The 21,090-nt window shown below is 41.8% G+C and overlaps 1 protein-coding gene across 4 annotated transcripts; it reads left to right on the top strand.

The window, feature by feature from the left end:
- Positions 1 to 1,096: 1,096 nt before the first annotated feature.
- Positions 1,097 to 21,062, top strand: LOC128754364 (transcription factor MafG-like). Of its 4 annotated transcripts, none has more exons than XM_053856933.1 (3): positions 1,097 to 1,282; positions 15,147 to 15,212; positions 17,249 to 21,062. In XM_053856933.1, exons 2-3 carry the CDS (start codon positions 15,177 to 15,179, stop codon positions 17,726 to 17,728), a joined length of 516 nt encoding a protein of 171 aa, XP_053712908.1. In that variant the 5' UTR covers positions 1,097 to 1,282; positions 15,147 to 15,176; the 3' UTR covers positions 17,729 to 21,062. The 4 variants fall into 4 exon arrangements, with proteins under 4 accessions (XP_053712908.1, XP_053712910.1, XP_053712907.1 ...); XM_053856935.1 differs by lacking the exon at positions 1,097 to 1,282 and adding an exon at positions 1,572 to 1,748; XM_053856932.1 differs by lacking the exon at positions 1,097 to 1,282 and adding an exon at positions 8,397 to 8,622.
- Positions 21,063 to 21,090: the final 28 nt, after the last annotated feature.

Here is a 21,090-nt window from a genome sequence, read left to right on the forward strand (position 1 = left end):
TGCAGGGATGTCGAATCAACTTTAAGTGTTTTGTTAATTATCACGTTCGATGAAGAACCTCGTTTCAAATGACCCGTTATCAGGAAATCTATTTTAGAGCCGCAGCGTTTAAAGTGTTTCATCATTTACTGTTGAGCAAGTCGTGTCTCAAGGCGATTGCACGCGGCCTCCTTGACTTGCTGATGGGAAAAGTCGGCAGCAGTTTGGGAGAGGATGATGTGCGTAACCTGCAAAAAATGTTAGGATCAAATCCTCTCTGGCTTTAGATTTATATATATATTCATGCTTATTGACAGGTGCTCTGCCATCAGAAGTGGGGTTCACTGCCAATTCCACCTCAACTGCTTCATATATAGAGCATTTACCATAATATTTAATTTAGTTTTGACCCCCAGGAAACAGGGAAAATCCACAAACAATGGATTTGGTGGAGAATAAACCAGTGATCTTATTTCTCCTCCCTTTTTTCCTCCCTTTTTTAAGATATCTTTATTTTCACTCTTGACAACAGGTTGTGCAATCATGGGCAAAATCATGTAGGCAAAATAACTCAAAACAGATTTTGCACTACTCTTCAGCGTCATGGTGGTGGGAAAGTCTAAGTGGAAGTCTATGTTTTCAAAACATTTAGGCAAGACGACTGTAAATAATAAATAATCTGGAGTGGAATATCCCTTTATCAAAACAAACTGTATTGTGCAAGTCTCTTTAGGGCCACACAAAACAACTGACCGGCCGTATTTGGCCCCCAGACCATACGTTTGACACTGCCATGAACCCTCATTGCACTCTAAAAGGTCAAAGGTGATATAAAGAATTGCAAGAGGTAAAGAATGTAAAGTGATTCCCTCCTCTGTTTGCGTTAGATGGATTTACATTTCAATCATTGAAGTGAATGACTGATTGTTTAGCAGTTTTCTTGTCAATTAAAGTCTCATATAAAAAGGGGGGAGAACAGAGTCCCGCTCATCGCTTCCCACAATCTTCCAGAGAAATGTCTTTATGTTGCTGGTTATCAAGTGGAAGGTCCGTCGCATGGTAGTATTCTGATGTCTCTTTAAAAGTAGGTTGCGTAGACGCTTCATGAATGAAACCATGTGATCCAAACATCATTTGACGTCTGGCGCCTCCGACCGTGAACTAAAACAAGCGGGGAAGGAGTGGATCTTATCCAGAGACCTGCGAGGAGGCGTGAGCGGAAAACACTCGCATTTCTCCAGCTGTCTCTCTCCATACCGGGTCGAGGAGCCGTCGACGAACCCGAACCAACCGAGAACTTCTGGTGAGTCAGCTGTCAGAACCCGAATTCTTGGCTGAAGTGCTGAACGTGGCGGCGAGGCTTGTTTTTGCTGAGTGTGCAGCGGCCGCTCAGCGAAGACGCTTCGCTGGCGACGTTTCTCCGCCGCTGCGCTCGGCCGAACCCACCTCGGCTCGTGCGCGGACTGAACCCACTTGTGCTGAATCATCACGGTACGGTTCGGAGCCGCACGTGCCCCCCCTCCGAGCCCGGCTCGTTCGCGCGAGGGAGCAAGTGTGCGAGACAAAGACAACAGAAGCCGGAATGTGTCGGAATTAGTGGTGTTGACAGTAAATCGGCTTTTTGTGCCTCCGCCAGGACGAGCGAAGCCCTTGTTCCTCCGAGGAAACGCTCTCTAGTTCGGGAAAGCGGGAATAAATGAGAGCTTTGTCCGTGTAGCACCGTCAGCTGTCGGAGGTGCTGAAGCGCTTTGGCTGTTGTTGCTTCGCAGGTAAGGCGCACAACTTGAACATTACTCTTTATTCCGATACTGTTTCTTCTCTAACAAAGAGAGACGCGTGGATCACCGCTAGCTGTCAAACGTCCAGCGGCTCGAGCTAGTGACACCATCCCGCTGGGATAGTGTCAAGATCCACGTTCGCTTTGTCTCGTATCCTTCAACACTCGTGTGTTGCAACGCGGTTTCGTAGCGCCGGGCTCGGAGTGGAGTGGCTGTCGTGGTGGAGCAGCTGTGCTGCTGAATCATCGTTATTGGTGGTGGAGCTGGAGTGGAGGCACGAGGGAGCTATGGCAACATGGCACCGGCGGGCGGACAAAGGTTCATGCTGGGGGGTTGGCTTTGTCAGGAATAGACGCTCGTGCGGCGCCTGTCGTGGATTTAAAAGGATCACCGCTTTTGAGCGAGGGTCCAGTGAAATGAAGATGAAGGACAAGGTGGTCTTTGTGGTTCTAAAGCTGCTTTTTTTGGTCTCGAGTGGCCAGCAGTGTAGAAAACTGAATGGTGACTGAAACACAACGAGAATTAAACGCGGCGTGTTTATGTTTCTGCTGTTTTTTTCTTAAGGTATGTAGTGAAGCCCTCAACATTTAAAGCATCTCTCTCCATCTCAACGTATTTTGGGGAATTCACTTACAATGCAACTTTTTGTTTACGGTAGTCAAGTTCAAGCGCTGTCATACTTAATCCTAACAGTGTTTATGAGCACTTATTCAGCGCTCGTTTCAACTTCAATGTTTGCGTTCATGATCCTTCTCTTTCGACACCTAATAAGCGTCTGATTTTGTGTATTTATTTTTTATTTATTTAGTTTGCCGATACCATTTGAAACCACCTCCTCCCTTTTTCGATTAGAGAACTTTTTTTGAGTAACTGTGATCATTACTTTACAGCGCTTTTGTCTGATGATCTTTCACAATAGAAAGCTATCTGTTGGTGAAATATTTTGAATCTATTGTATAATTTATTTCACTACACTGCATTTAATAGGCTGAAAATTAACACTATTATTATTATTATTATTAGTCGTAGTATTATTATTGTTATTATTATTAGTATTATTATTGTAACACATTTTATTTATGAGCACATTGCAAACCTCTCAAGGACACTTTACAACCAAAACAGCAGAGAATAAAACAGCATACTAAAGTAAGCAATATAAAACAATGGAAACAATTTCGATTTAACTAAAATCCTAATAATAGTGTGGATAAAACACATTAAAATTGAATATAATAGTCCTCAAATTATTATTATTTAAAATAATAATAGTAGAATATACAACTAAATAAACACACATTTCACATAAAATAAATATATAAAACTATAGGTGGTGAAAAAAAAGTTTAATATGTCTTGCCAATGCAGGTAGAGGACAACAGTCATATCACACTAGTCTACAACCCGAAATGTATTTGTTTCATAAGCAGCTACTCATGCAAGGAGGCGTTGAGTTGTTATTCATATTAACAGCTATATTCATATCGACTGCTGTCACACTGCTGCACTGGAAGACCACTAGAAACTGATTAACAGTGAGGTAGAAGTATTGTGCCAAGAGTACTCTCTAATCTCAGGTCACACCCTCTTGAATGAAGACACTGAACCGGACGTAACTTTGTGTGTGGCTGATGGGGCCATGTTAAACAGTAGAGAGCAACCTGTGAGCATCATCACAACAGCGAAATGCACAAGAGTATTAATAGGGAAGCTCAGTGGGCTTAAGAAAAACAGAAAACTTCGCCCCCTAATGACTCCATATCAGCAGCTTTAGTGAGAGTCAGCACTCTGTGGAGTGTATCAAAAGTATGTAGTAAGCAAGTTGGCAAGTACTGTAATAGAGGGTCATAATGATGAAACAGTTGTATCAGTATTGGAGAGAAGAGCCCCCCCCTCCACTCCAAACTGTCTTTCTGTTGTACACACGCACACACACACTCAATTCTCCCTATTTCCTTTGTGCAATCTATGTACACACACTGAAACACACACAACCTAGGGGCTAAGCTTTTTATACTTGGTATCAGTATTTAATCAGTGCTTGAAGTGCATTTCTCTGTCAAGTACTTTTCCCCATCCCTCCCTGGTGTTCACAGTAATTGAACGCTGACCAATGCTTATGTGTGCAACTTTGCTGATGGTGGCGGAGCGGCACGGCGCACAGAGCAAGGGGGATGAAGGAAGAGGGAGGAAGAATGAGAGATGGGATTTGTGGAGAGATTGAGAACAAGGACCTTTTTGTCTTCAAGGCATTCCCCTGAAAATGCTGAGGCGAAGCAAATGCGCTCTCGCTTGACAGATGGCGTTTTCACTTGTTACTTACCACAGCTACTTTCTTTTGCCTTGTCGTGTGCATATGTGTGAATGTGTGTGCGCGTGTGTTTGGGGCGACTGTGAAGCCAGAGAGACAGTTTCAGGATCCGGTGGCTGTAGAGCAGATTCTTGGAGGTGAGGCGACGTGTCTGTCACTCCAGATGAAGACATACTACACACATCTGGGAATAGATTTCCACAATGTCAATTCTCCATTACGATAGATTGCACTTCAGTCAGTTGACCTTTCCATCTTCACCCTGTATCAGCTTTGAGGTCAAGCTCTCTCATTACAGTGGTGTTCCTCCTGTGTGGAGTGGTAAAGGTTGTCGCCGCAGCAGCACTCTCATAAACCTGTTTCATCACCTGCATTTTTTTAGGTCAAATATCTTAGTCTTAACATTTTTCCTCCATGGTATTTGAATGTAAGGAAGCATTATGTTGTGTCCACAGCTAAATGGGTGAGAAGGTCACTGAGTTCATGTTTTTTTGAGGCAATATTCAAGCATAATATGAGCAGGACGTGACTTCACAGGTTTTCTGAAACATACCCCATTGTTTAGACAGTTTCATCTAATAGATCATGAACAATCTTTTGAGATTTAAGTCAAATGTAGATATCAATATTCCCGCCATTCATGAGCCATTAAATAACATGTAGCCTACATCTTAATGGCTTGTCAAACTCATGCTCTGCCTCCCCAGTCTGGCTGAGATATTCATATTTTCATCTCACTTTTTCTCAGCCAGTGTTATCATATCTAATGTCACACCTCTCTGCATGACCCATATTGCACTGCAACACCAACACTGAAAATGTGGGCAAGGATTAAAAAATAAAAACATTTGTATTTCTGAATAAATGAAAAATTATGCTTACATTAGTCATGTTTATGGTCATAACAATGATATGAAATGGGTGATTAAAACTGAATGAATGACTTGTTTAAATATTGATTTTATGATGCACAGTGATGACGTTTTGAATGGGATTTTTTTTTTCTTCAAATGATTCAGATTTGGTAGGGTAATATTTTGGTCCCTTGAACAGTGGAGTTTGACTCCCTTGACTCCACCTTTCTTTTCACCACTTCTGTGACTAACACAGTTAGTCAGTTGAATAACAACACAAGACAAGGCAGCAGAAGAATATTGTTTCCACTTCCTCTCTACAAATGTGCGTAAGAATCTGAATTTCTCCGTTGTATTTTTATCCGAGGCAAGTCTGCTTCTGCTTGTGAATTAGAGCTGTCTGACAGAAGTAAAAAGAGAAGAATAAAAGGCACAAGGAGCGAGTGGGTGAGAGAGAAAAGGAAGCAGCAGGGCAGATCAATAGTTGAGTGTTTTTTCTCCACGGTAATGATGAAATATGGTGTAAGCAGATCTGGTGCATAATCATTGCTCTGCTCCAGTGTTTTCCACAGTTCCGATGTGAATTCACTGCCGCCCTTTGTGTGTGGGAAATGTCACGTCTCTCTACAGGTGTCTTACTTACATGACCTTGCCTGACGAATGTGTCAAATCTGTATAATCGGAAAGACTCGAAAAAGAAGGCGTCAGCGTGTGCCTGTGAAATAAAAGTAGATGTTGATGCAATACCATTCATGTTTTTTTACTTTTTAAACTCAGTTTTCCTATGTCCTTAAATCACTCTCTCAGAAAGCGGCGTTAACGTGATTACTTTGCTGGCTGTGTTACGATATTGGAAAAGGCGTGAAGTGTTTCAAAGACTCTCGGCTTCAGCGGCTGAACCCAAGGTTGTCTACCAGTTGCATCATCTCAATGCGCCAACTTGCCGCAGTTTCAAACTGCAGTGTGACGATTCCAGAATCATGGTATTAGCTTCTCAACCTCTTTGAATTAAAAACACAGGCAACATGTAACGGATGGATTCCGGGGAGCGCAGAGGGAGAACAAAGAACAGAGCGTCTGAGGTTTTTACCTCTCTAGATACATCTCAGCTGCCGCCTTCACTTCTGGACACGTTTTCCAAACATATCTATCTGCTTTTGTGCAGACAATCAAATAAGTCATGTCTGAAAATCAGTGGATACGCGCCACAATTCACATTATTTCAAACATTACGATGCTGTGTTCAGCTGCCAGTTCAGCTCTGTTCCTTATTAAAGTGTTCCAAAGAGGGTAACAGCTTCAGAAAATAGTGGAGAAGACACTTGAGTTTTTTCAGCATATTTTGGTGGGTTATATTTTAATTTCTATCAAATGAGTTTTGGACTACATCATGGGTGTCCGAACTACTTATCAGAAAATTTGAAAATTTAATTTCATAACCACTCATTCCGATCTGATCCTGATAATCTCTTCCAAAATAACCGTCCGTCGAAGAAAAGGCTGTCTTAAAATCAAACATCTTCATTTTAAGTACAACAACTATGTTATTCAGAAGTTCAAAATATGAAGTGCAGCTATCCAAAAGTGGGTTTGGCCAACACAAAACTCTAGCTACATCTCAGAGAGACAGAAAAATCATCGTTGGAATTAGCGTCTCAACTTCAAAGGTGAGTGACGGGATCTTGTCATAAAGAGCGGATGTGATGTTAAAGAATTTTAGAAATGTAAAGAAGCGTAAAGAAAAGTGGATCAAACAGCCCCGGAGCCAGGATTTGGTCATGTCTGGATGACATTTGAAAAGATATTCCTGAAATATAAAAGGGTTTTCATGTAAAATGTACTTTTAAAGTAGGGTAAAATGAAGACTTTCAGTCAAAACACAACCTTTGATTTTGATTATGGAATTTTTTTACGTTTGCAGATGCCATTGTTATGACAATTTTGCTGTAGATAAATGGCTGGTCTCATTGATGTGCAGCTGGAGTAGCAGGTGTTTGTGTGGTCCATACAGACAAGAAAAAAGTCGTCATCCCAAGAGATAAGTATCATGTGATATGATAAGATAAGACTTCATTGATCCTCTTGTGGGAAAATTCAGTTCATTTCAATTCAGAGCAGCAGCAGCACATGTGGAGAAAGTGATGCGATGGTTGTAACAGCTCACTGCCACGTCACAGATATATATTGTTTCAAACACCCAGAGGTGATGGGGGGCAGCATGTGCGCATAAAAAAATCATCACTGAGCAGATTCATATTAATCCATGTGGGCTATTGGTGCCTCTAGCTGGAGGTACCCTGCTGTGTTTGGCAAGGTACGACACTAACTAGATGAAAGGGATGTGGACATTCTGTACATAGTGTTTTATTTTGAAAAATCCATGGCATTTTTCACTGACCGACTTGTGGCCTAAACATTCCACTCTACTCTGAATTGACCAGATTTTTTAATGGAGCCGTATTGCTCAGCTGCCGTAGCACATTTTCAGTGCCACAGTTTCAGCAACGGGTTTGAGTCTGGGGAACGTGAGAAAAAAATGGCTTCTTTTTAGGTTCATACAACTCAACATACAGCAAAACTAAACAAACACACCTGCATCATTATGTTGTCATGTAGTTTGAAAAGTGAAGGATCAAAAGTCCTGATCCAGTCTTCTGTGCCTGCGTTCCACTTTGAAGAATATAGAAGATTTCTCGCATTGTAGGACCAAAACTTCTTCTAGAGTTGACAGCACCAAAGCTGTGTGCCTGTCTGCTGCAGATCTTCAGTTTTTAACTCCGTCGCATGTGTGGTGATGGAGGCTGGAGTTGTCCCACTCTGCCTGAAATCAACCACAAAGCATTCAGTCTCACTGGTGTTGTGTAGCACCTAGTGTTCTGTACATTATTGTCATCGCTGATGCAGCCTGCAGAACTTCTGAAGACAACACAGAGTAAAGCCTCAACTGTCCGGTTGAAGAATAGTTGTAGGATTTAAGCTTGATGTAAAAACAAAGGGGGTTTCTCTGGATCAGGATGCAATAAAGAGTAGTTTCTTGTATATAACTATTTCTTTTCATATAAATAATTTTGCATTGGGTATAAAATATTTTTTCTTATTCACGTATACACTTTCTCCACTGATAAAAATTACCAAATTTGAAGCATGTTCCACATCTCAAGTACACACTAAAATGTTTACATCCAGATATATTGATATTTATTGCTGTCTTAAACTGAGTGTATATTTTGATGTAGTTTGAATATTTTTTTAATGAGTCAGATTTGGTAGGGCGATATTTTAGCCCCTTGAATGCTGGAGTTTGACTCCCTTGACTTTGTTTTCACCCCTTCTGTGATTAACTGCAAACCCCATCGGTTATATACATATGTACATGTGTGCGCCATATACACCACTGAAAATATAAAGAACATCATGCTGACAGTGTTTGAATAATCTTGTAATAGATATCTAGTAGACAACTGTGAAATGAGGCTGTAATAATCCACCTTATGAAAGGTGTGTTAAACGTTGGCCTTGAACAATTCTTTAATACAGAAAGTTTTTCTGCCTGCCGTTGTCTTCATTTAAGTCACAGCACACACTTCAGTACCTGAAGGAAACATTCAAGATGAAGGTCACCAATCCAAGCAGACGACTCAAGATCCAAGCCAGAGCAAACGTTTCAGCAGCTATATTCATGTCTAAGAACAATATTAGTGTGAGTTCCCGCTGATATTGACAACACTGGTCATTTCTCTTTGTACAGGGATTGTTTTCTATCATCGGGCGCAGATAAACGACTCTGTTAACTTGCTATCTCCCTCCCACACACAGACAGAATCAGCTTAACCTGTGATGTGTTTTTCTCCTTTTAGAAAAAAAAACACTTATGTTTTAAAAAAAAAAGAGTCGAGGCTCAATTGCCTGACGGTGCACTTTTTTTGCTTGTGTTGGGAAATTTGTCATTACACTCCAACTTACTACCTGAAATGGGAAAAACGTGTCGACGCCAGGACTTTTTCTCGCTTTTAATAATACACCAGCACAGCACTGTCTCTGACACGCTCACACACACACACACACACACACACGTACTCAATGCACCGTTAAAGAGGTGTGAAAGTGATGGCTATTCTTTCTCCATTTTGATCATCAGTGCTTTTCTTGGCAGCTTGTGTTTAACTGTCTCTATTATATCATGCTTATTTCACGCTCTGCAAACTTGGTAGCTTTCTGTTGTCTCCACTTTAACATGTGCTTCTCCCACAATTATCATTGGTTATTCATCTAGTCCCACAAAGTTCTTCATTTCAGTCTTTCAGTTTTATACTGCAGCTTGCCCTTCGCCAGGTTGCTGGGCATAGATGTTATTAGTAACTTCACTTGACTTCTAGCTGCTCTGTCTGGGGTTTCTGATGCAGACAGAAGCCTGTCTGAAGTCGGGATCTCTCCATCTGGTCTGACGTTGGTTACCAAGTCTCCTACGAGCTGAACATATCTGAAGTAACTGCAGGTCAGGGGTGTCAAACTCATCAAAGTTACAGGCGAAACAGGTGTGTCCAAACAGAACACTAAAGTCTAACTCTTTGTTATCGAAGGCTGGTTTTAGTATAGATCAGATCTGTTTTTCAATTTACCTTCCATCTGCTTCAGAGTCCTTCCAGAGTCCAACCTGTGGAAGGTTGAACATTGCAATGCTTGTTGTTCAGAAATCTCGGCTCAGGTTTTGAGGTCGAGGCCATCTAGTGTTGGGCTACAAAATGGGAGCACATCTGGCCACATCTGTGCTCGTGATGGTTTAACCAATCAAAGCCAAGATTTTACAGTGACATGCAACAGGACGGTAGTGGTTGTTGGCATTCACGACTCGCCGAGCTGATGGTGCAGGTTCTGTTGGACCTTGAGAGAATGGACTCTCTTGATTTACTTCCACAGCAGATAAAGGGCTACAATTCTGGCTCTATGAACCACTATGTTGAATTTCTACTGTTGACCTACTTTTTTAACGCGGCTTGAGAGACCAGGCAAACGGTAGCAGGACAAGTGCCATGAACTCGTGTTTGGTTTGACTGTATCTTCAGGCCGTCTATCAGAAAGATGAGATAGCTTAGTGGAGGAGACTGGATGGATCCTTGAGGTACCCCTAACATCAGCGGACAATGTTGTGGCACAGCTTCAGCGCTATGTTTTCCTCTGTGGCGAATCAAGGGCTTCACCTCCCCCTGCTTACGTTGGTGGGTCTAATGACTCTCAAACTTGTGTCCACTACGCCAAGATACCTGAACTTACTCCTTGTAAATGGCCTGAGAATCGATATCCCTTGGCTGCAGAGGTGGTGATGATTGCTGGATGAAAATAATCGCCCAAAATTCTCCCCCCTCCCTTCTCACCATGACTGCTTCTGGAGCGCTTTAAATTGAATCTGGGAGCAGGAACAACACAACCCCCACAGGGCTCCTTAGAGCTCTGCGTGAATTTACCAACAGTGTGTATTTGACTGATCAGCGTTAAATCTAAACTGGCAATGAAAGTGTCTTGGCACTCCTCAGGTCTCCCTCCAGTCTCCTGGGCACATTTGAATCAGTTGTTATGCTGTGATAATTCAGCACAGACAGGCCTGCCACTGTAAATGACATGTGGCTAGCATGATCTAGTCCTCACCACTCCGAAATGTTGCCTCGATTGTGCTGGTGTTCACCCACTCACTTCAGCCCCCGGTCATCTCTGAAATACCTAATCCGGCTGTTTGTTGTTGTGTTTGTTGGTGGTGTGTGTGTGTGTGTGCGTGCTGCCAGCTTTCCAAATGGGAAGTTGCTTTCTAAGAATATTTTCTGCGTGCGACAGTGTTGGCTGGAGCCGAGAGCCGACTGAAACGATGTAAAGACAAGAGCACAACAGATATGGGGAGTTCATTTTTTAGAAGGAGCAAGGAAAGGAACTTTTAATCACTGCTTTGGTGCGTGACTTTCCAGCAAAACTCAATCTGATGTGTGGGTCCGCCTGCCTGCGTTTGTGATGGTCAGCACTAGTTTCATTGCACTGGATCAGCTTCAGAACTTTTCTAATTGGAGGTTTTAGTCGTGGTCGTTGCTGAGTTCGGGCTTTTTTCCCCGATCTCAATCCCCCCGCCGCCCCCTCCCCCTGCCACCCACCTCCGTACCCAACAGCTAAGCTCTTACAAATGTGTTGAGGATGCATTTTCACCCAAACGCAGCCCCCCTCCCTCGCCAACCCCTCGTCCCCACCTCTGTCCTCACTCTCTTCCCCACTCCTCACTTGCCTCTCTCTTTTTCTTCTCTTCTTTCTCCCTTGTCATTTGCACCTCCCCACCCCATCCTCCCTCCATACTCAGCATTTTTCTCGGCTGTGGGTGTGATGTCTCCGCTGTAACGCTAATCAGCTCCAGAGACGTCAGCATTCTTTAGCTACTTCTTCATCAACAACACTTCTTCCTCTCTCCCGCCAAGTCTGTCTTCATCCCACTATCCCATCAACTCCTCACATCCTTTTTTTCCCCCATCCACTTTGTCTGTATTGAACTCATGTCTGTGTCCTGTCGCCGTCCTGGTGTCCTCTGCGTTGTCTCTTGTAACTGTGAGCAGCTGTACTCCTGAGTTGTCAGCGTTCTTCCTGTTCTTGTTCTGTAAAAATACAGCAAGCCACTGCAAAAAAAAAAAGAGCTGTCTGTTGTAGCAACGGCAGCCGTGGCATTGACTACGGTGCAGTGGCCACCCTCAGACCGATAGGGGAAGGACATCGCTGCCACTTTGTGTTTGTGTACGTGTGTGTGTCTGTGCGCACCAAAGATGAATTGCTGTGGCTTGCCTCAGCAGATGAACCTTAACCTGAGGAACAGAACCTGAGGCCTGTGCTACGTTACACACTCTCACAAAGTTTTAGGAGATTTTGTGGTATTTTTTGTAATCTTCCGTTCAGTTTCTATTTTAAGATAATCCTTTTGATCCATTGTGATCAAAATAAAGGCAATCTAATCTAATCTAATCTGATCTGATCTAATCTAATCTATGGAGGCATTTCCTAATTTGAGTCTAATAAAAATGTAAAGTGGCCTGTGCTGACTTACGTTTCCTTTTAACTTCAAGTTCTGTGGTGCTGGCCATTATGTCTTTGTTTTCTCAGTCGTTTTTAGCCAGGAACTTTCGACCGGGACCCCAAGAAAACCATGGCTGATGTAAGCAGCTGCAATGATCCCGAGGGATAGAAGCTGCATCCGAGTCATCTGTCAGAAGCCAGTTGTGGATCTGGACGCTGATTTACTCAGATATGTGTTTGCGTCTGCTGAGTAGCAGTTTAAAATGGTGCACAGGAGGCTGAGCGATGATTCACAAGTTTAAAAAAAAACTCTCAAAAATATGATATAAAGTCATTACTCCACAGAAGAAGAGACACCAATGAGAGCAGTGAATAAGACGGTTTAAGTGTTATTTTAGAATGGCTGAATAAAATAAAGAGGAGTACTGCATCGTAAACAGATTTAAAAAAGTGAGCCTTTGTGACATAATTCTGTTCCCCTTCAGGCTCATGCTTTAGTGTTATTGAACCTTAGTGCAGTGACAAAACCCCCAACTCAGATCAGTTCAGTTAAGTCGTCCAGTGAAGAGCGACCTCTGCTGCATTAAATGCACGGAACAACAAGTTTTGTGCTTCTGTCCTGAACTTTTTTTAGCCGTGATATTTTCATCCATCAGTGCAATCGCATTGTTTCTCTTTCACCATGTCCATTTTATTATGACATCATACTGAGGTGGCGCCCCTGGAATTGCAGCACTGAATAATGATCCATGCGAAAGAAACCTAACTATAATCTGTGTCATTTGATTCAATGAATAATTTTTTTTCTTTTTAAATAATAAATAATTAATTTTTTTTTTTGAAGTCCAGCCCTTATTATAAGATATAAGCATTTTTCCCACACTACCCACACAGTAGTAGTCATATTTTTGTATATATTTTTTTTTTTTTTTTTAGGTGGGTTGTTCGTTTTTTTGTTTGTTTGTTTTTTCAGTATAACTGTGTTTTCCTTAAGTGAATGTACAAGATGAGTGGTTTCTGCTCTCTCAGAGAATTTAAGAATGAAGCTGACAGTGATTTCCAAAGCCATGTCTGTAGCGTTCATAATAATAATAACAATAATCTGCACGCTAGTGTTCCCAGCCGTTTAGCGTGTTGGTTTTATTGTGCCCCACTGGCATCTCAGCAGGGGAAACGTCGTATGTAGGTGCGTGTTGGCATGTTTTTGTTTGCATGTAGATGTGTTTGCGGGCGGGGTACAGGCTCAGGGGAAATAAACCATTGCCTGGCAGCGAAACAGCTCCCCGGCGCTCATCATCACCCACCCCCACTGATAACAGCAACCTCAGCCTTCATGTCTTTGATCCATCCATTGTGTGACGATGCCCCTCCAGCTGCATCCCACCAAATCACCAGAGAAGGACCACTTCACATCTGTTTGTTTGTACCAATGTCTCAACAAACAAATATATATCAACACAGAAAGACAACAGGTACTTGGTTTATAGGTGCTAGTGTCATAACTCTGAATGGAAAAATAAATATATATATATATGTGTTTTTATTCTTAAAGCACAGTAGCGCTTGTATCCTCGGTAGGCTGAGCATTTGAATGAAATGCAAGTGTGCTTGTGTGTTCTTTGATCTAAAGCTATTTATAACAGAGCAATTTTAGTATGTTCAAGCTGCCATGAAGCCTCACAGACATTCGGAGGTGTGTTTGTGGGGGAGGTTTGCTGGCACGTAGGTTGCCTTTGACTGGAGAGAAATGGATGAAAGAAGATAGCTGCATCACTAAGATGAAGAAGGAAATGACAACGTGATACAAGCTAAAATAAGTGCACCCCTGTGCCGGTGTTTTCCACTCCTGGATGTGAAGACATGAATGAAGATGCACAACATGGGATGGACTGCTGTTTGTTGACCTTGGGCGTACTTATCTGTTGTTAATGTTGGCTCCATCGACCCAGACCCCCCTACTGGAAGTAACAATAGGGGAAAGTCCAGCTTTTAAGTGATTTTAAACGGGGTGTTAAAGTATTATTCTTAAGTGAGACAGTGATGCCATCGGTCTGTGATGAAGCGTGTCGCGACTTCATTAGTCAGTGTTAGAGATGGTGTGAGGAACTTGGTCATCCAGGCCAGACTCCAGGTCGAACATCACGATGGCAGGAAGGGGAAGCAGATGTAATCTGTCGGAAGTGATTTTATAAATGTTTGTTGGCATTTATGAATCAGTGAGCAATACTGCTTTAGTGATGATGACGATAACTTGTTTGTGCAGTGTTTAAGAAGGTGTCATTATTTTGGAGGAGCCCAGCATCCCGCGGGCCTTCTTCACTTCCGAAATAGTCTGAGTAAACTTATTCTAAAAGGCTCATGTAATCCCCCCAATGGTCCGACAGTTATCAACAATAGATAGGCTTAAAAGGACTGAAGGGTGAGGGAGTGACACTTGAGAACAGAAACCTGCACGGGAGAGAGGAGGGGGACGGATTCTGCTGAGTCATCATGACTGGTCTCATGATGATCACTCAGCAGCAGCAATAACAGTCGCCCTTTATCAAACACATAAGCACACAGGTCTGAGAGACGAGGGTCAGACGGAGGCATCTCACAGAGCCTCCCTCTGTAGTGGTGACGCTCATCACTGGAGCGCTGTGTTCTCAGAACTGAGCTCATCTTTTGCATTTTCTTCTGTCCCTCCCTTGTTCTGCGCCTGCATCCTGTTGTCTTTTGTACGCCGCAAATGTTTCTTTCCGATTGTTACTATGCTCATTTACCCTACCACTTATCTGTACGTCTCACGCTACAGTGCGTCGGGGCTCTAACAGTCGGTTTTCCCCTGGAGTCCTTCCCATCGATATTTTACCACCACTTCCTCTTTTTTACGCATGTTTCACTTTTATTGGCCTGGTGCCAACCAATTAAAGTAGAGAACACAAAAGTAGTGGGCACCGTCTGTGTTACCATCAGGAAACAGGAAGCCAGGAAATTCTAAGAAATTATTGTGAATTCACTTTCACTTCAAAAGACATTCTACCGTAACATGCTCACACACACTCACCTGAGAAGTCGGAGAGGAAAGTGTCTCTGCTGGTCTTGGTAGGTGACACGCTGTGAGCTGTCAATCTCGGCAAGTTGCCTATGTTTTGTTCTGAGTTTTTTTTATTGAATAAGAGGATCATATTTGTTTGTATCCATTTCTAGGTCTGTTCAGAAGAGCGAGGCTCTTGTGGCATGACGACGACTAACAAAGGGAATAAAGCCTTGAAGGTAAGCAAGTGTAGCTTCAACATTTATTAGGGTTTGTGAGGGGAAAGCAATGTTTCATTTTAGATATGATTGGGAAGTCAACCATAATCAATATGCCAGCGGTGGATATTGTCAGAAACTGAAAGAAAAAAATGAGACGACTGTTGCTGAATAACAATTATCCAAGCGATCAAGCAACTCCAGGCTAATCATTTGCTCTCAGTCATGAGGCTTTTTGAAGTTCTGTGATCCATAAACCCACCGTGTAAAACTGTGCAAAGATGTTTGTGGCTAGCAGTGTAAAATCCAAACTTTAGGATTGTTTGGAATCAACAAAATACGGATTATTCTTGATCGAAAATACATCTTAAACAACATTCACATGGAATGGCGATGGTGCAGGTCAAAACTGGATGAGCAAGTGCAGACTTACCTTCAGTTTCCTTGTGGAAAATAACAGCATCAACCAGCATTTTAAACATTTAGAATTGAGAATTTTATTGTCTCAGTAGTGTGGGGTGAGATGCAGTTGGTGCCATGAGGGGTGCACAGCAGCTGGGGAGGGTAGATCAGAGCATATGGAGACCACAACTGAGAATAAGTCTATTAGACGTGTAGACACACACATTTCTTACTGCAAATGAAACTGTAGTCATTTTTTTCTAAATAAATGAATTAAATAGTGTCATTGGAACAAACACCTAGTTTATTCTGTATTCAGTTTGGCAATCGCCAAAGTGAGCTGAGCCAGAGGCTTTTTAATGCAAGGGACAAGGTTCAGAGCGCTCACAAATTAAAATTTGATGGGTCAGCATTTCCATTGCTTAAAGCAGTGTTTTTCATCGTTTTTCAGGCCAAGGCACCCTTATTTCATCGAAGATACAAAGGAACCTATCCTTCCTATAGAAAATTCCGATTCATTTGTGGAAAAATGTAGCTACTGACACTCAGTTGTTATTTTGCCAGGCTATTTACAGAAAGAAATTGCAGAAAATGTATTTGTTTCAAATGTGTCCAGAAAGGGGCGGGCAATATGGCAAAATATATCAGGATTTATTTATTTATTTACTTACTTTAAATAACTCTTTGGGTTTTATCACTTGTATTTTGCATGATTTTATTGTAGTTTTGAGTTTCCAGAACTCCTGACCTTGCTTTATAAAAACTTATTCTTTCTCACTTCACATTTTGGAGCACATTTATTTTGATGTGCATTTAGTTCGGCAACATTTAAACCACAAAGCAAACTTTGAAAGTCCATGAGTATCAATAAAGTTTTGAAGTGAGACGTTAGCTCTGTTAGCTCTGCAGTGCAGACAGTCTTTGGCGTTGCGGGTCTAACAGGGATCCCTCCCTCCATTATTGTTGTGAAGGTGTGTGGTCAAGTTAGAGGTACATCAGGTTTAAAAACAGCTGGAAGTTAGGCATGTGAGCATCTTCTTCGCTGTGAGTGTGTGGGAAGAGGAGCTCTTGACTGGCGGCGCATCAACATACTGTAGCTCTACAGTCTAGTGTTTAGAAAGAATGTCAGCGAATCCATGTGATCTCCTTACGCGAACACGTTCTAATTGTCATGAATTAATGTCATCATATTGTTCACCTCTATCTCCTCACAAATGAGGTGTAATTGAATCATTTTCCCACGGCACACCTGACACGCTCTCATCGCACACTAGTGTGCCGCGGGTGAAAAACTAGCTAGCTTAAACACACATTGAATTTGGTACGGAACCACTGGGCTAAACAAGAGACTCGTGTTGTTTGTGGCGAGACAGGACATACACTCATGTCAGGCTTGTCTGTTTATGCAGTAGATTCTGCCCTTTACCTGATCAACAGTTGAAGTGCAGCCCTGCCCATGACACAATGAACAAAGTATTGCAAGTTGAAAAACAAATATAGTCAGACGGGATTAACATTTATTGGACTTTCTTAAACTGACCATGTGTAAACAGGAAAACAAATTTGATTTAGACCTTATAGTCAAGTGTAAACTGTTGCGGTGTATTATGGTGTTTCGTTTCGCCTGAGTTGATATTGACGTCTGCTAACTCTAGGTGAAGCGAGAGCCGGGGGAGAATGGCACCAGCCTGACAGATGAGGAGCTGGTGACCATGTCAGTGCGGGAGCTGAACCAGCACCTAAGAGGGCTCTCCAAAGATGAAATCATACAGCTGAAGCAGCGGCGGCGAACCCTGAAGAATCGAGGCTATGCTGCCAGCTGCAGGGTAAAGCGAGTCACCCAGAAGGAGGAGCTGGAGAAGCAGAAGGCGCTGCTGCAGCAGGAGGTGGACAAGTTGGCCAATGAGAATGCTTCCATGCGCATCGAGCTGGACGCACTGAGGTCCAAGTATGAAGCGCTACAGACCTTTGCGAGGACTGTGGCACGAAGTCCTCAGGTGGGGGTCGGGGTACGGGCCGGCGGCGGCGGGGGAGGCATACCGTCTTCTGTCATCGGTCCACTTATACCAGGGAAGGTGGCCACGGCAACAAGCGTGATCACGATAGTGAAGTCAAAAACGGATGCACGGTCTTGAAGGACGCAGGAGAGAGGTCACCGGTGGGGCTTTGACTGACTTCAAAAAGTGGGCGGTTTTTATCAGAGCGGAAATGGAAATACTTTGTTGAGGTAATAATGTGGCCGGTGGACACAGGATTCCTACAGTCACTGAAATCAGCTTGAAACGTGTAACTATCCATTCGCTCCAAGGTTCACCGCGCCGTTTTACACCATTTTTCTTATCAGCATTTGTGTTTCCTGTGCTTCTCTGGCTAACCAGAACCAGCATTGGAGCTTCCCTCAGCTCAAAGTGACCGACAGGTTTCCAGTGATGTCCAGTGGTTGTACCTCCTGTCTAGCGCCACCTAGCCACAAGTTACCCTTAGAAAAGTATGACAGACAATGTCTCCTCCACAAAAATGTATTTCTACTGTGATGTGTTGTCATTCACATGAGGTCCACAGTGTATTTTCTGTGTGTGAATAGTTGTATATCAGGAATTCTGTGAAATTCTGTGACAAGTGTTCTATTTGGTATCGATATATTTGATTAGCTGTATTTTTTTCTATGTCTGTGTCCAACCCCCTCTGTGATATTTCTATCTGTGTAAGTGATTTCAATTGGCTTCTATGGTCCGAGGAGCTACAGTGTTGCAAAGTAATTCAGTGAAGGGTCTAAAGTAAATACCTGACTGAACTGAACATTTCTGACCTCAGCTCATTCTGTGAGTATTTTCAGGGAAAGCTTCATTAGGTCGTGGAAGGAAGAGGTGCTGGGGCAGAAAACGGTCATCTTTATGAAGCGTAGCAGAGGTGCGCGCAGCAGTTAGGAATGCTCAAGGGTTAATTTGCAAATACACACATGCTCAGTGAGATGCGTCATGCATTCAAGCCAGAATGTTGTGTACTCACTGTTGGATTACCTATTGACACACATATATGTGTAGCAGTTTTTAAGAAGCATCTGATAAATGAATCTGGAAACTGATTTAGAAAATGGTGTTTTGGATAAATTCAGTCATACAACATGCTCTTCCCCCCCTTTCATGTCATGGCTCCGGTACTGTAAACACTTATTTAGCGACAGTGTAGCGGAGTGAAAACGCAACACGTGTTACTATGTGTTCTTTTAATATATCCCCAATTTTAATAATCAAATCCGCACTAATGGAAAAATGAGCAGCAACTATAGACAGCAATATTGATCAACTGATATTAATATGCATTTCAAATTTTTACTTTCAAACATTTTTCAAAATCTCCAGGCACATTTGTCATAAGCTTTATGATAAATAGAAGTCATGTTGTTACATACACAAAGAGTCTTTATCTACGTAGTCTGGAGTTTTATAAAGATGAATATCTTTGCATTGTTTTTAATGACCTGTAAAAATCCTTATGAATCCGTTTGATATACAGTACGTCTCTATTTTGCAATTGAACCAAAAGTGGCTTAACTACTAAATAGCTTTGTCTTTTCCCTTGTGACTAGGCACATGTGTGTAACTGTGAATTAGCGTGTGGTGGTTGTGTCGACGTGTGATGAGATATCTATCTTTCACTGTTTATTTGCTCTGACTTCCAACCTAGACTCTGTTTTAGTAACCGTATGCCAGTCAGAAATACTTTTACTGCGGCATAATCAGTCCGTCTGCAGCTCTGTTTAAGATTAATGTGTATTTATGATTTTAATAAAACCATCCATGGAAGGCTCATACTTCCTATTAGACCTGTCTGGTGTCAATATGGTCTTTGCAGTGTTGTAAATGGTTCACATGTTATATAGTCACAAAAAATGTTACTGAAAAAAAACTACTGCTTTTCATAAGAATGTGTGATAAAATACCTTTTTTGTTGCTGTATGCATTTTTATTTCTGTATTTAATGTATTTGTTTCATCAATGTGCAGGTGTCAGGAAAGATGATCAGTTGTATTTATGTTTACAAAGATAAAAGTAAGCCTAGTCGTCATGCTTGTCCAAATGTGAAGAAAAAAGTAACTTTTTAAATAAACTGCAATTTAAACGTACTGTTTGTGCAGCAACAGTGGTAATGACATTTTATGTTGCGTGAACGCCAGCCCATTATCAAGAGAAAGATTATGTCCAAATTCAGTTGAACAGTAAATGTGTAGTTTAAAACCAAAAACAATCTATTTATTTTTTGTTATTTTCTTTATATTTTCTTGTGTGTTTGTATCGCGTTGAATTTGAGCTACCATGTTTTGTTCGCCTTATCTATTTATTCTTTACCTTCTGGATATTGTGTAAACCTGATGTTTGCTGCTGTTAGCTATTGATTTCATAAAAGGCAATAGTCATTTGTATAAAGTTGTGCAGGTAGCGTGTGATGTGATTCAGCTGAAAATGGCTTTATGTTATGTTTTATGTATATTGTGATTTGCGTTTTTGTCACCAACATCACCTTGTGTTCTGTTTTCTTTTGTGGACTAGTTTTGTGTGAAGAAATGAGCTGCACTTGGCATTGAAGAATAAGACTCAAGGGATATTGTTATAACGTTTGTGTCTTCTTTGTGAAAATCCAGTGTTGTTGGAGTGTCTCTGGTGAGACGCTGACTTTATTTTGCTCTGCTCATACAGAGGTCACCTTTAAATGGAGAACTTTCATTAGGATTACGGGCAGCAGCGTCTATAAAAAACATTTCATGATAATTTACACAAAGGGAAAGTTGAGGATGCGCATGAGCTGCGACACCATTTTTCACCCACCTTGCCCTTTACAGTCTGCTTGCTCTTGTGGAAGGTGGGAATGATGAACAGCTTATGTTGCATGACCAATGAGTGTGTTATTAACTAAATCTCGCTTCCTCATCCACCTGCCTCTGATCAATAGAAGCAAATGATCCACCTGACTTTTTTTTTAAACATACCAGTCGATTACTTCCTATCCCAAGCTACCTCCTGTAGTGCTCTTTCATCTATGTTACGTTGACTTCACATTGTAGTATTCGCACTGTCTCAGTTCACAATTTAAAGCAAGTATGTGAGGGCTGAAAAAATATCCTCACATCGACACATGATGACGGTCTATAGATTAGTCTGTTTGATTTTAATGTGGGTAATTCCCATGCGGCCCACCAAACTAAAAAGCTGTGTTTTGTAATTCTCAGTTTGGACTGTAATAAATCCATGTGTGTTTTCGACAGAAATACACTTATAATGTGACTCTCATTGTAAGTATTTATCTTCTATTAAATTATTGTTTTTCTTTTTCTGCAATTTGTAGATACACAGTTAAGTGATGATGGCAAGCTAATGGGATTCATGGAGTTTTATCACCAGTCTGATGTATCTTTAATTTATTCCTGTATATAATGTATGTTTGTTAATAAACAGCTTATTTTATTTTGTATATGACCAATAAAAATGTTTAAAAAGAA

This window comes from Synchiropus splendidus, chromosome 2, assembly GCF_027744825.2.
Source record: "Synchiropus splendidus isolate RoL2022-P1 chromosome 2, RoL_Sspl_1.0, whole genome shotgun sequence".
Taxonomy (NCBI): Eukaryota; Metazoa; Chordata; class Actinopteri; order Syngnathiformes; family Callionymidae; genus Synchiropus; species Synchiropus splendidus.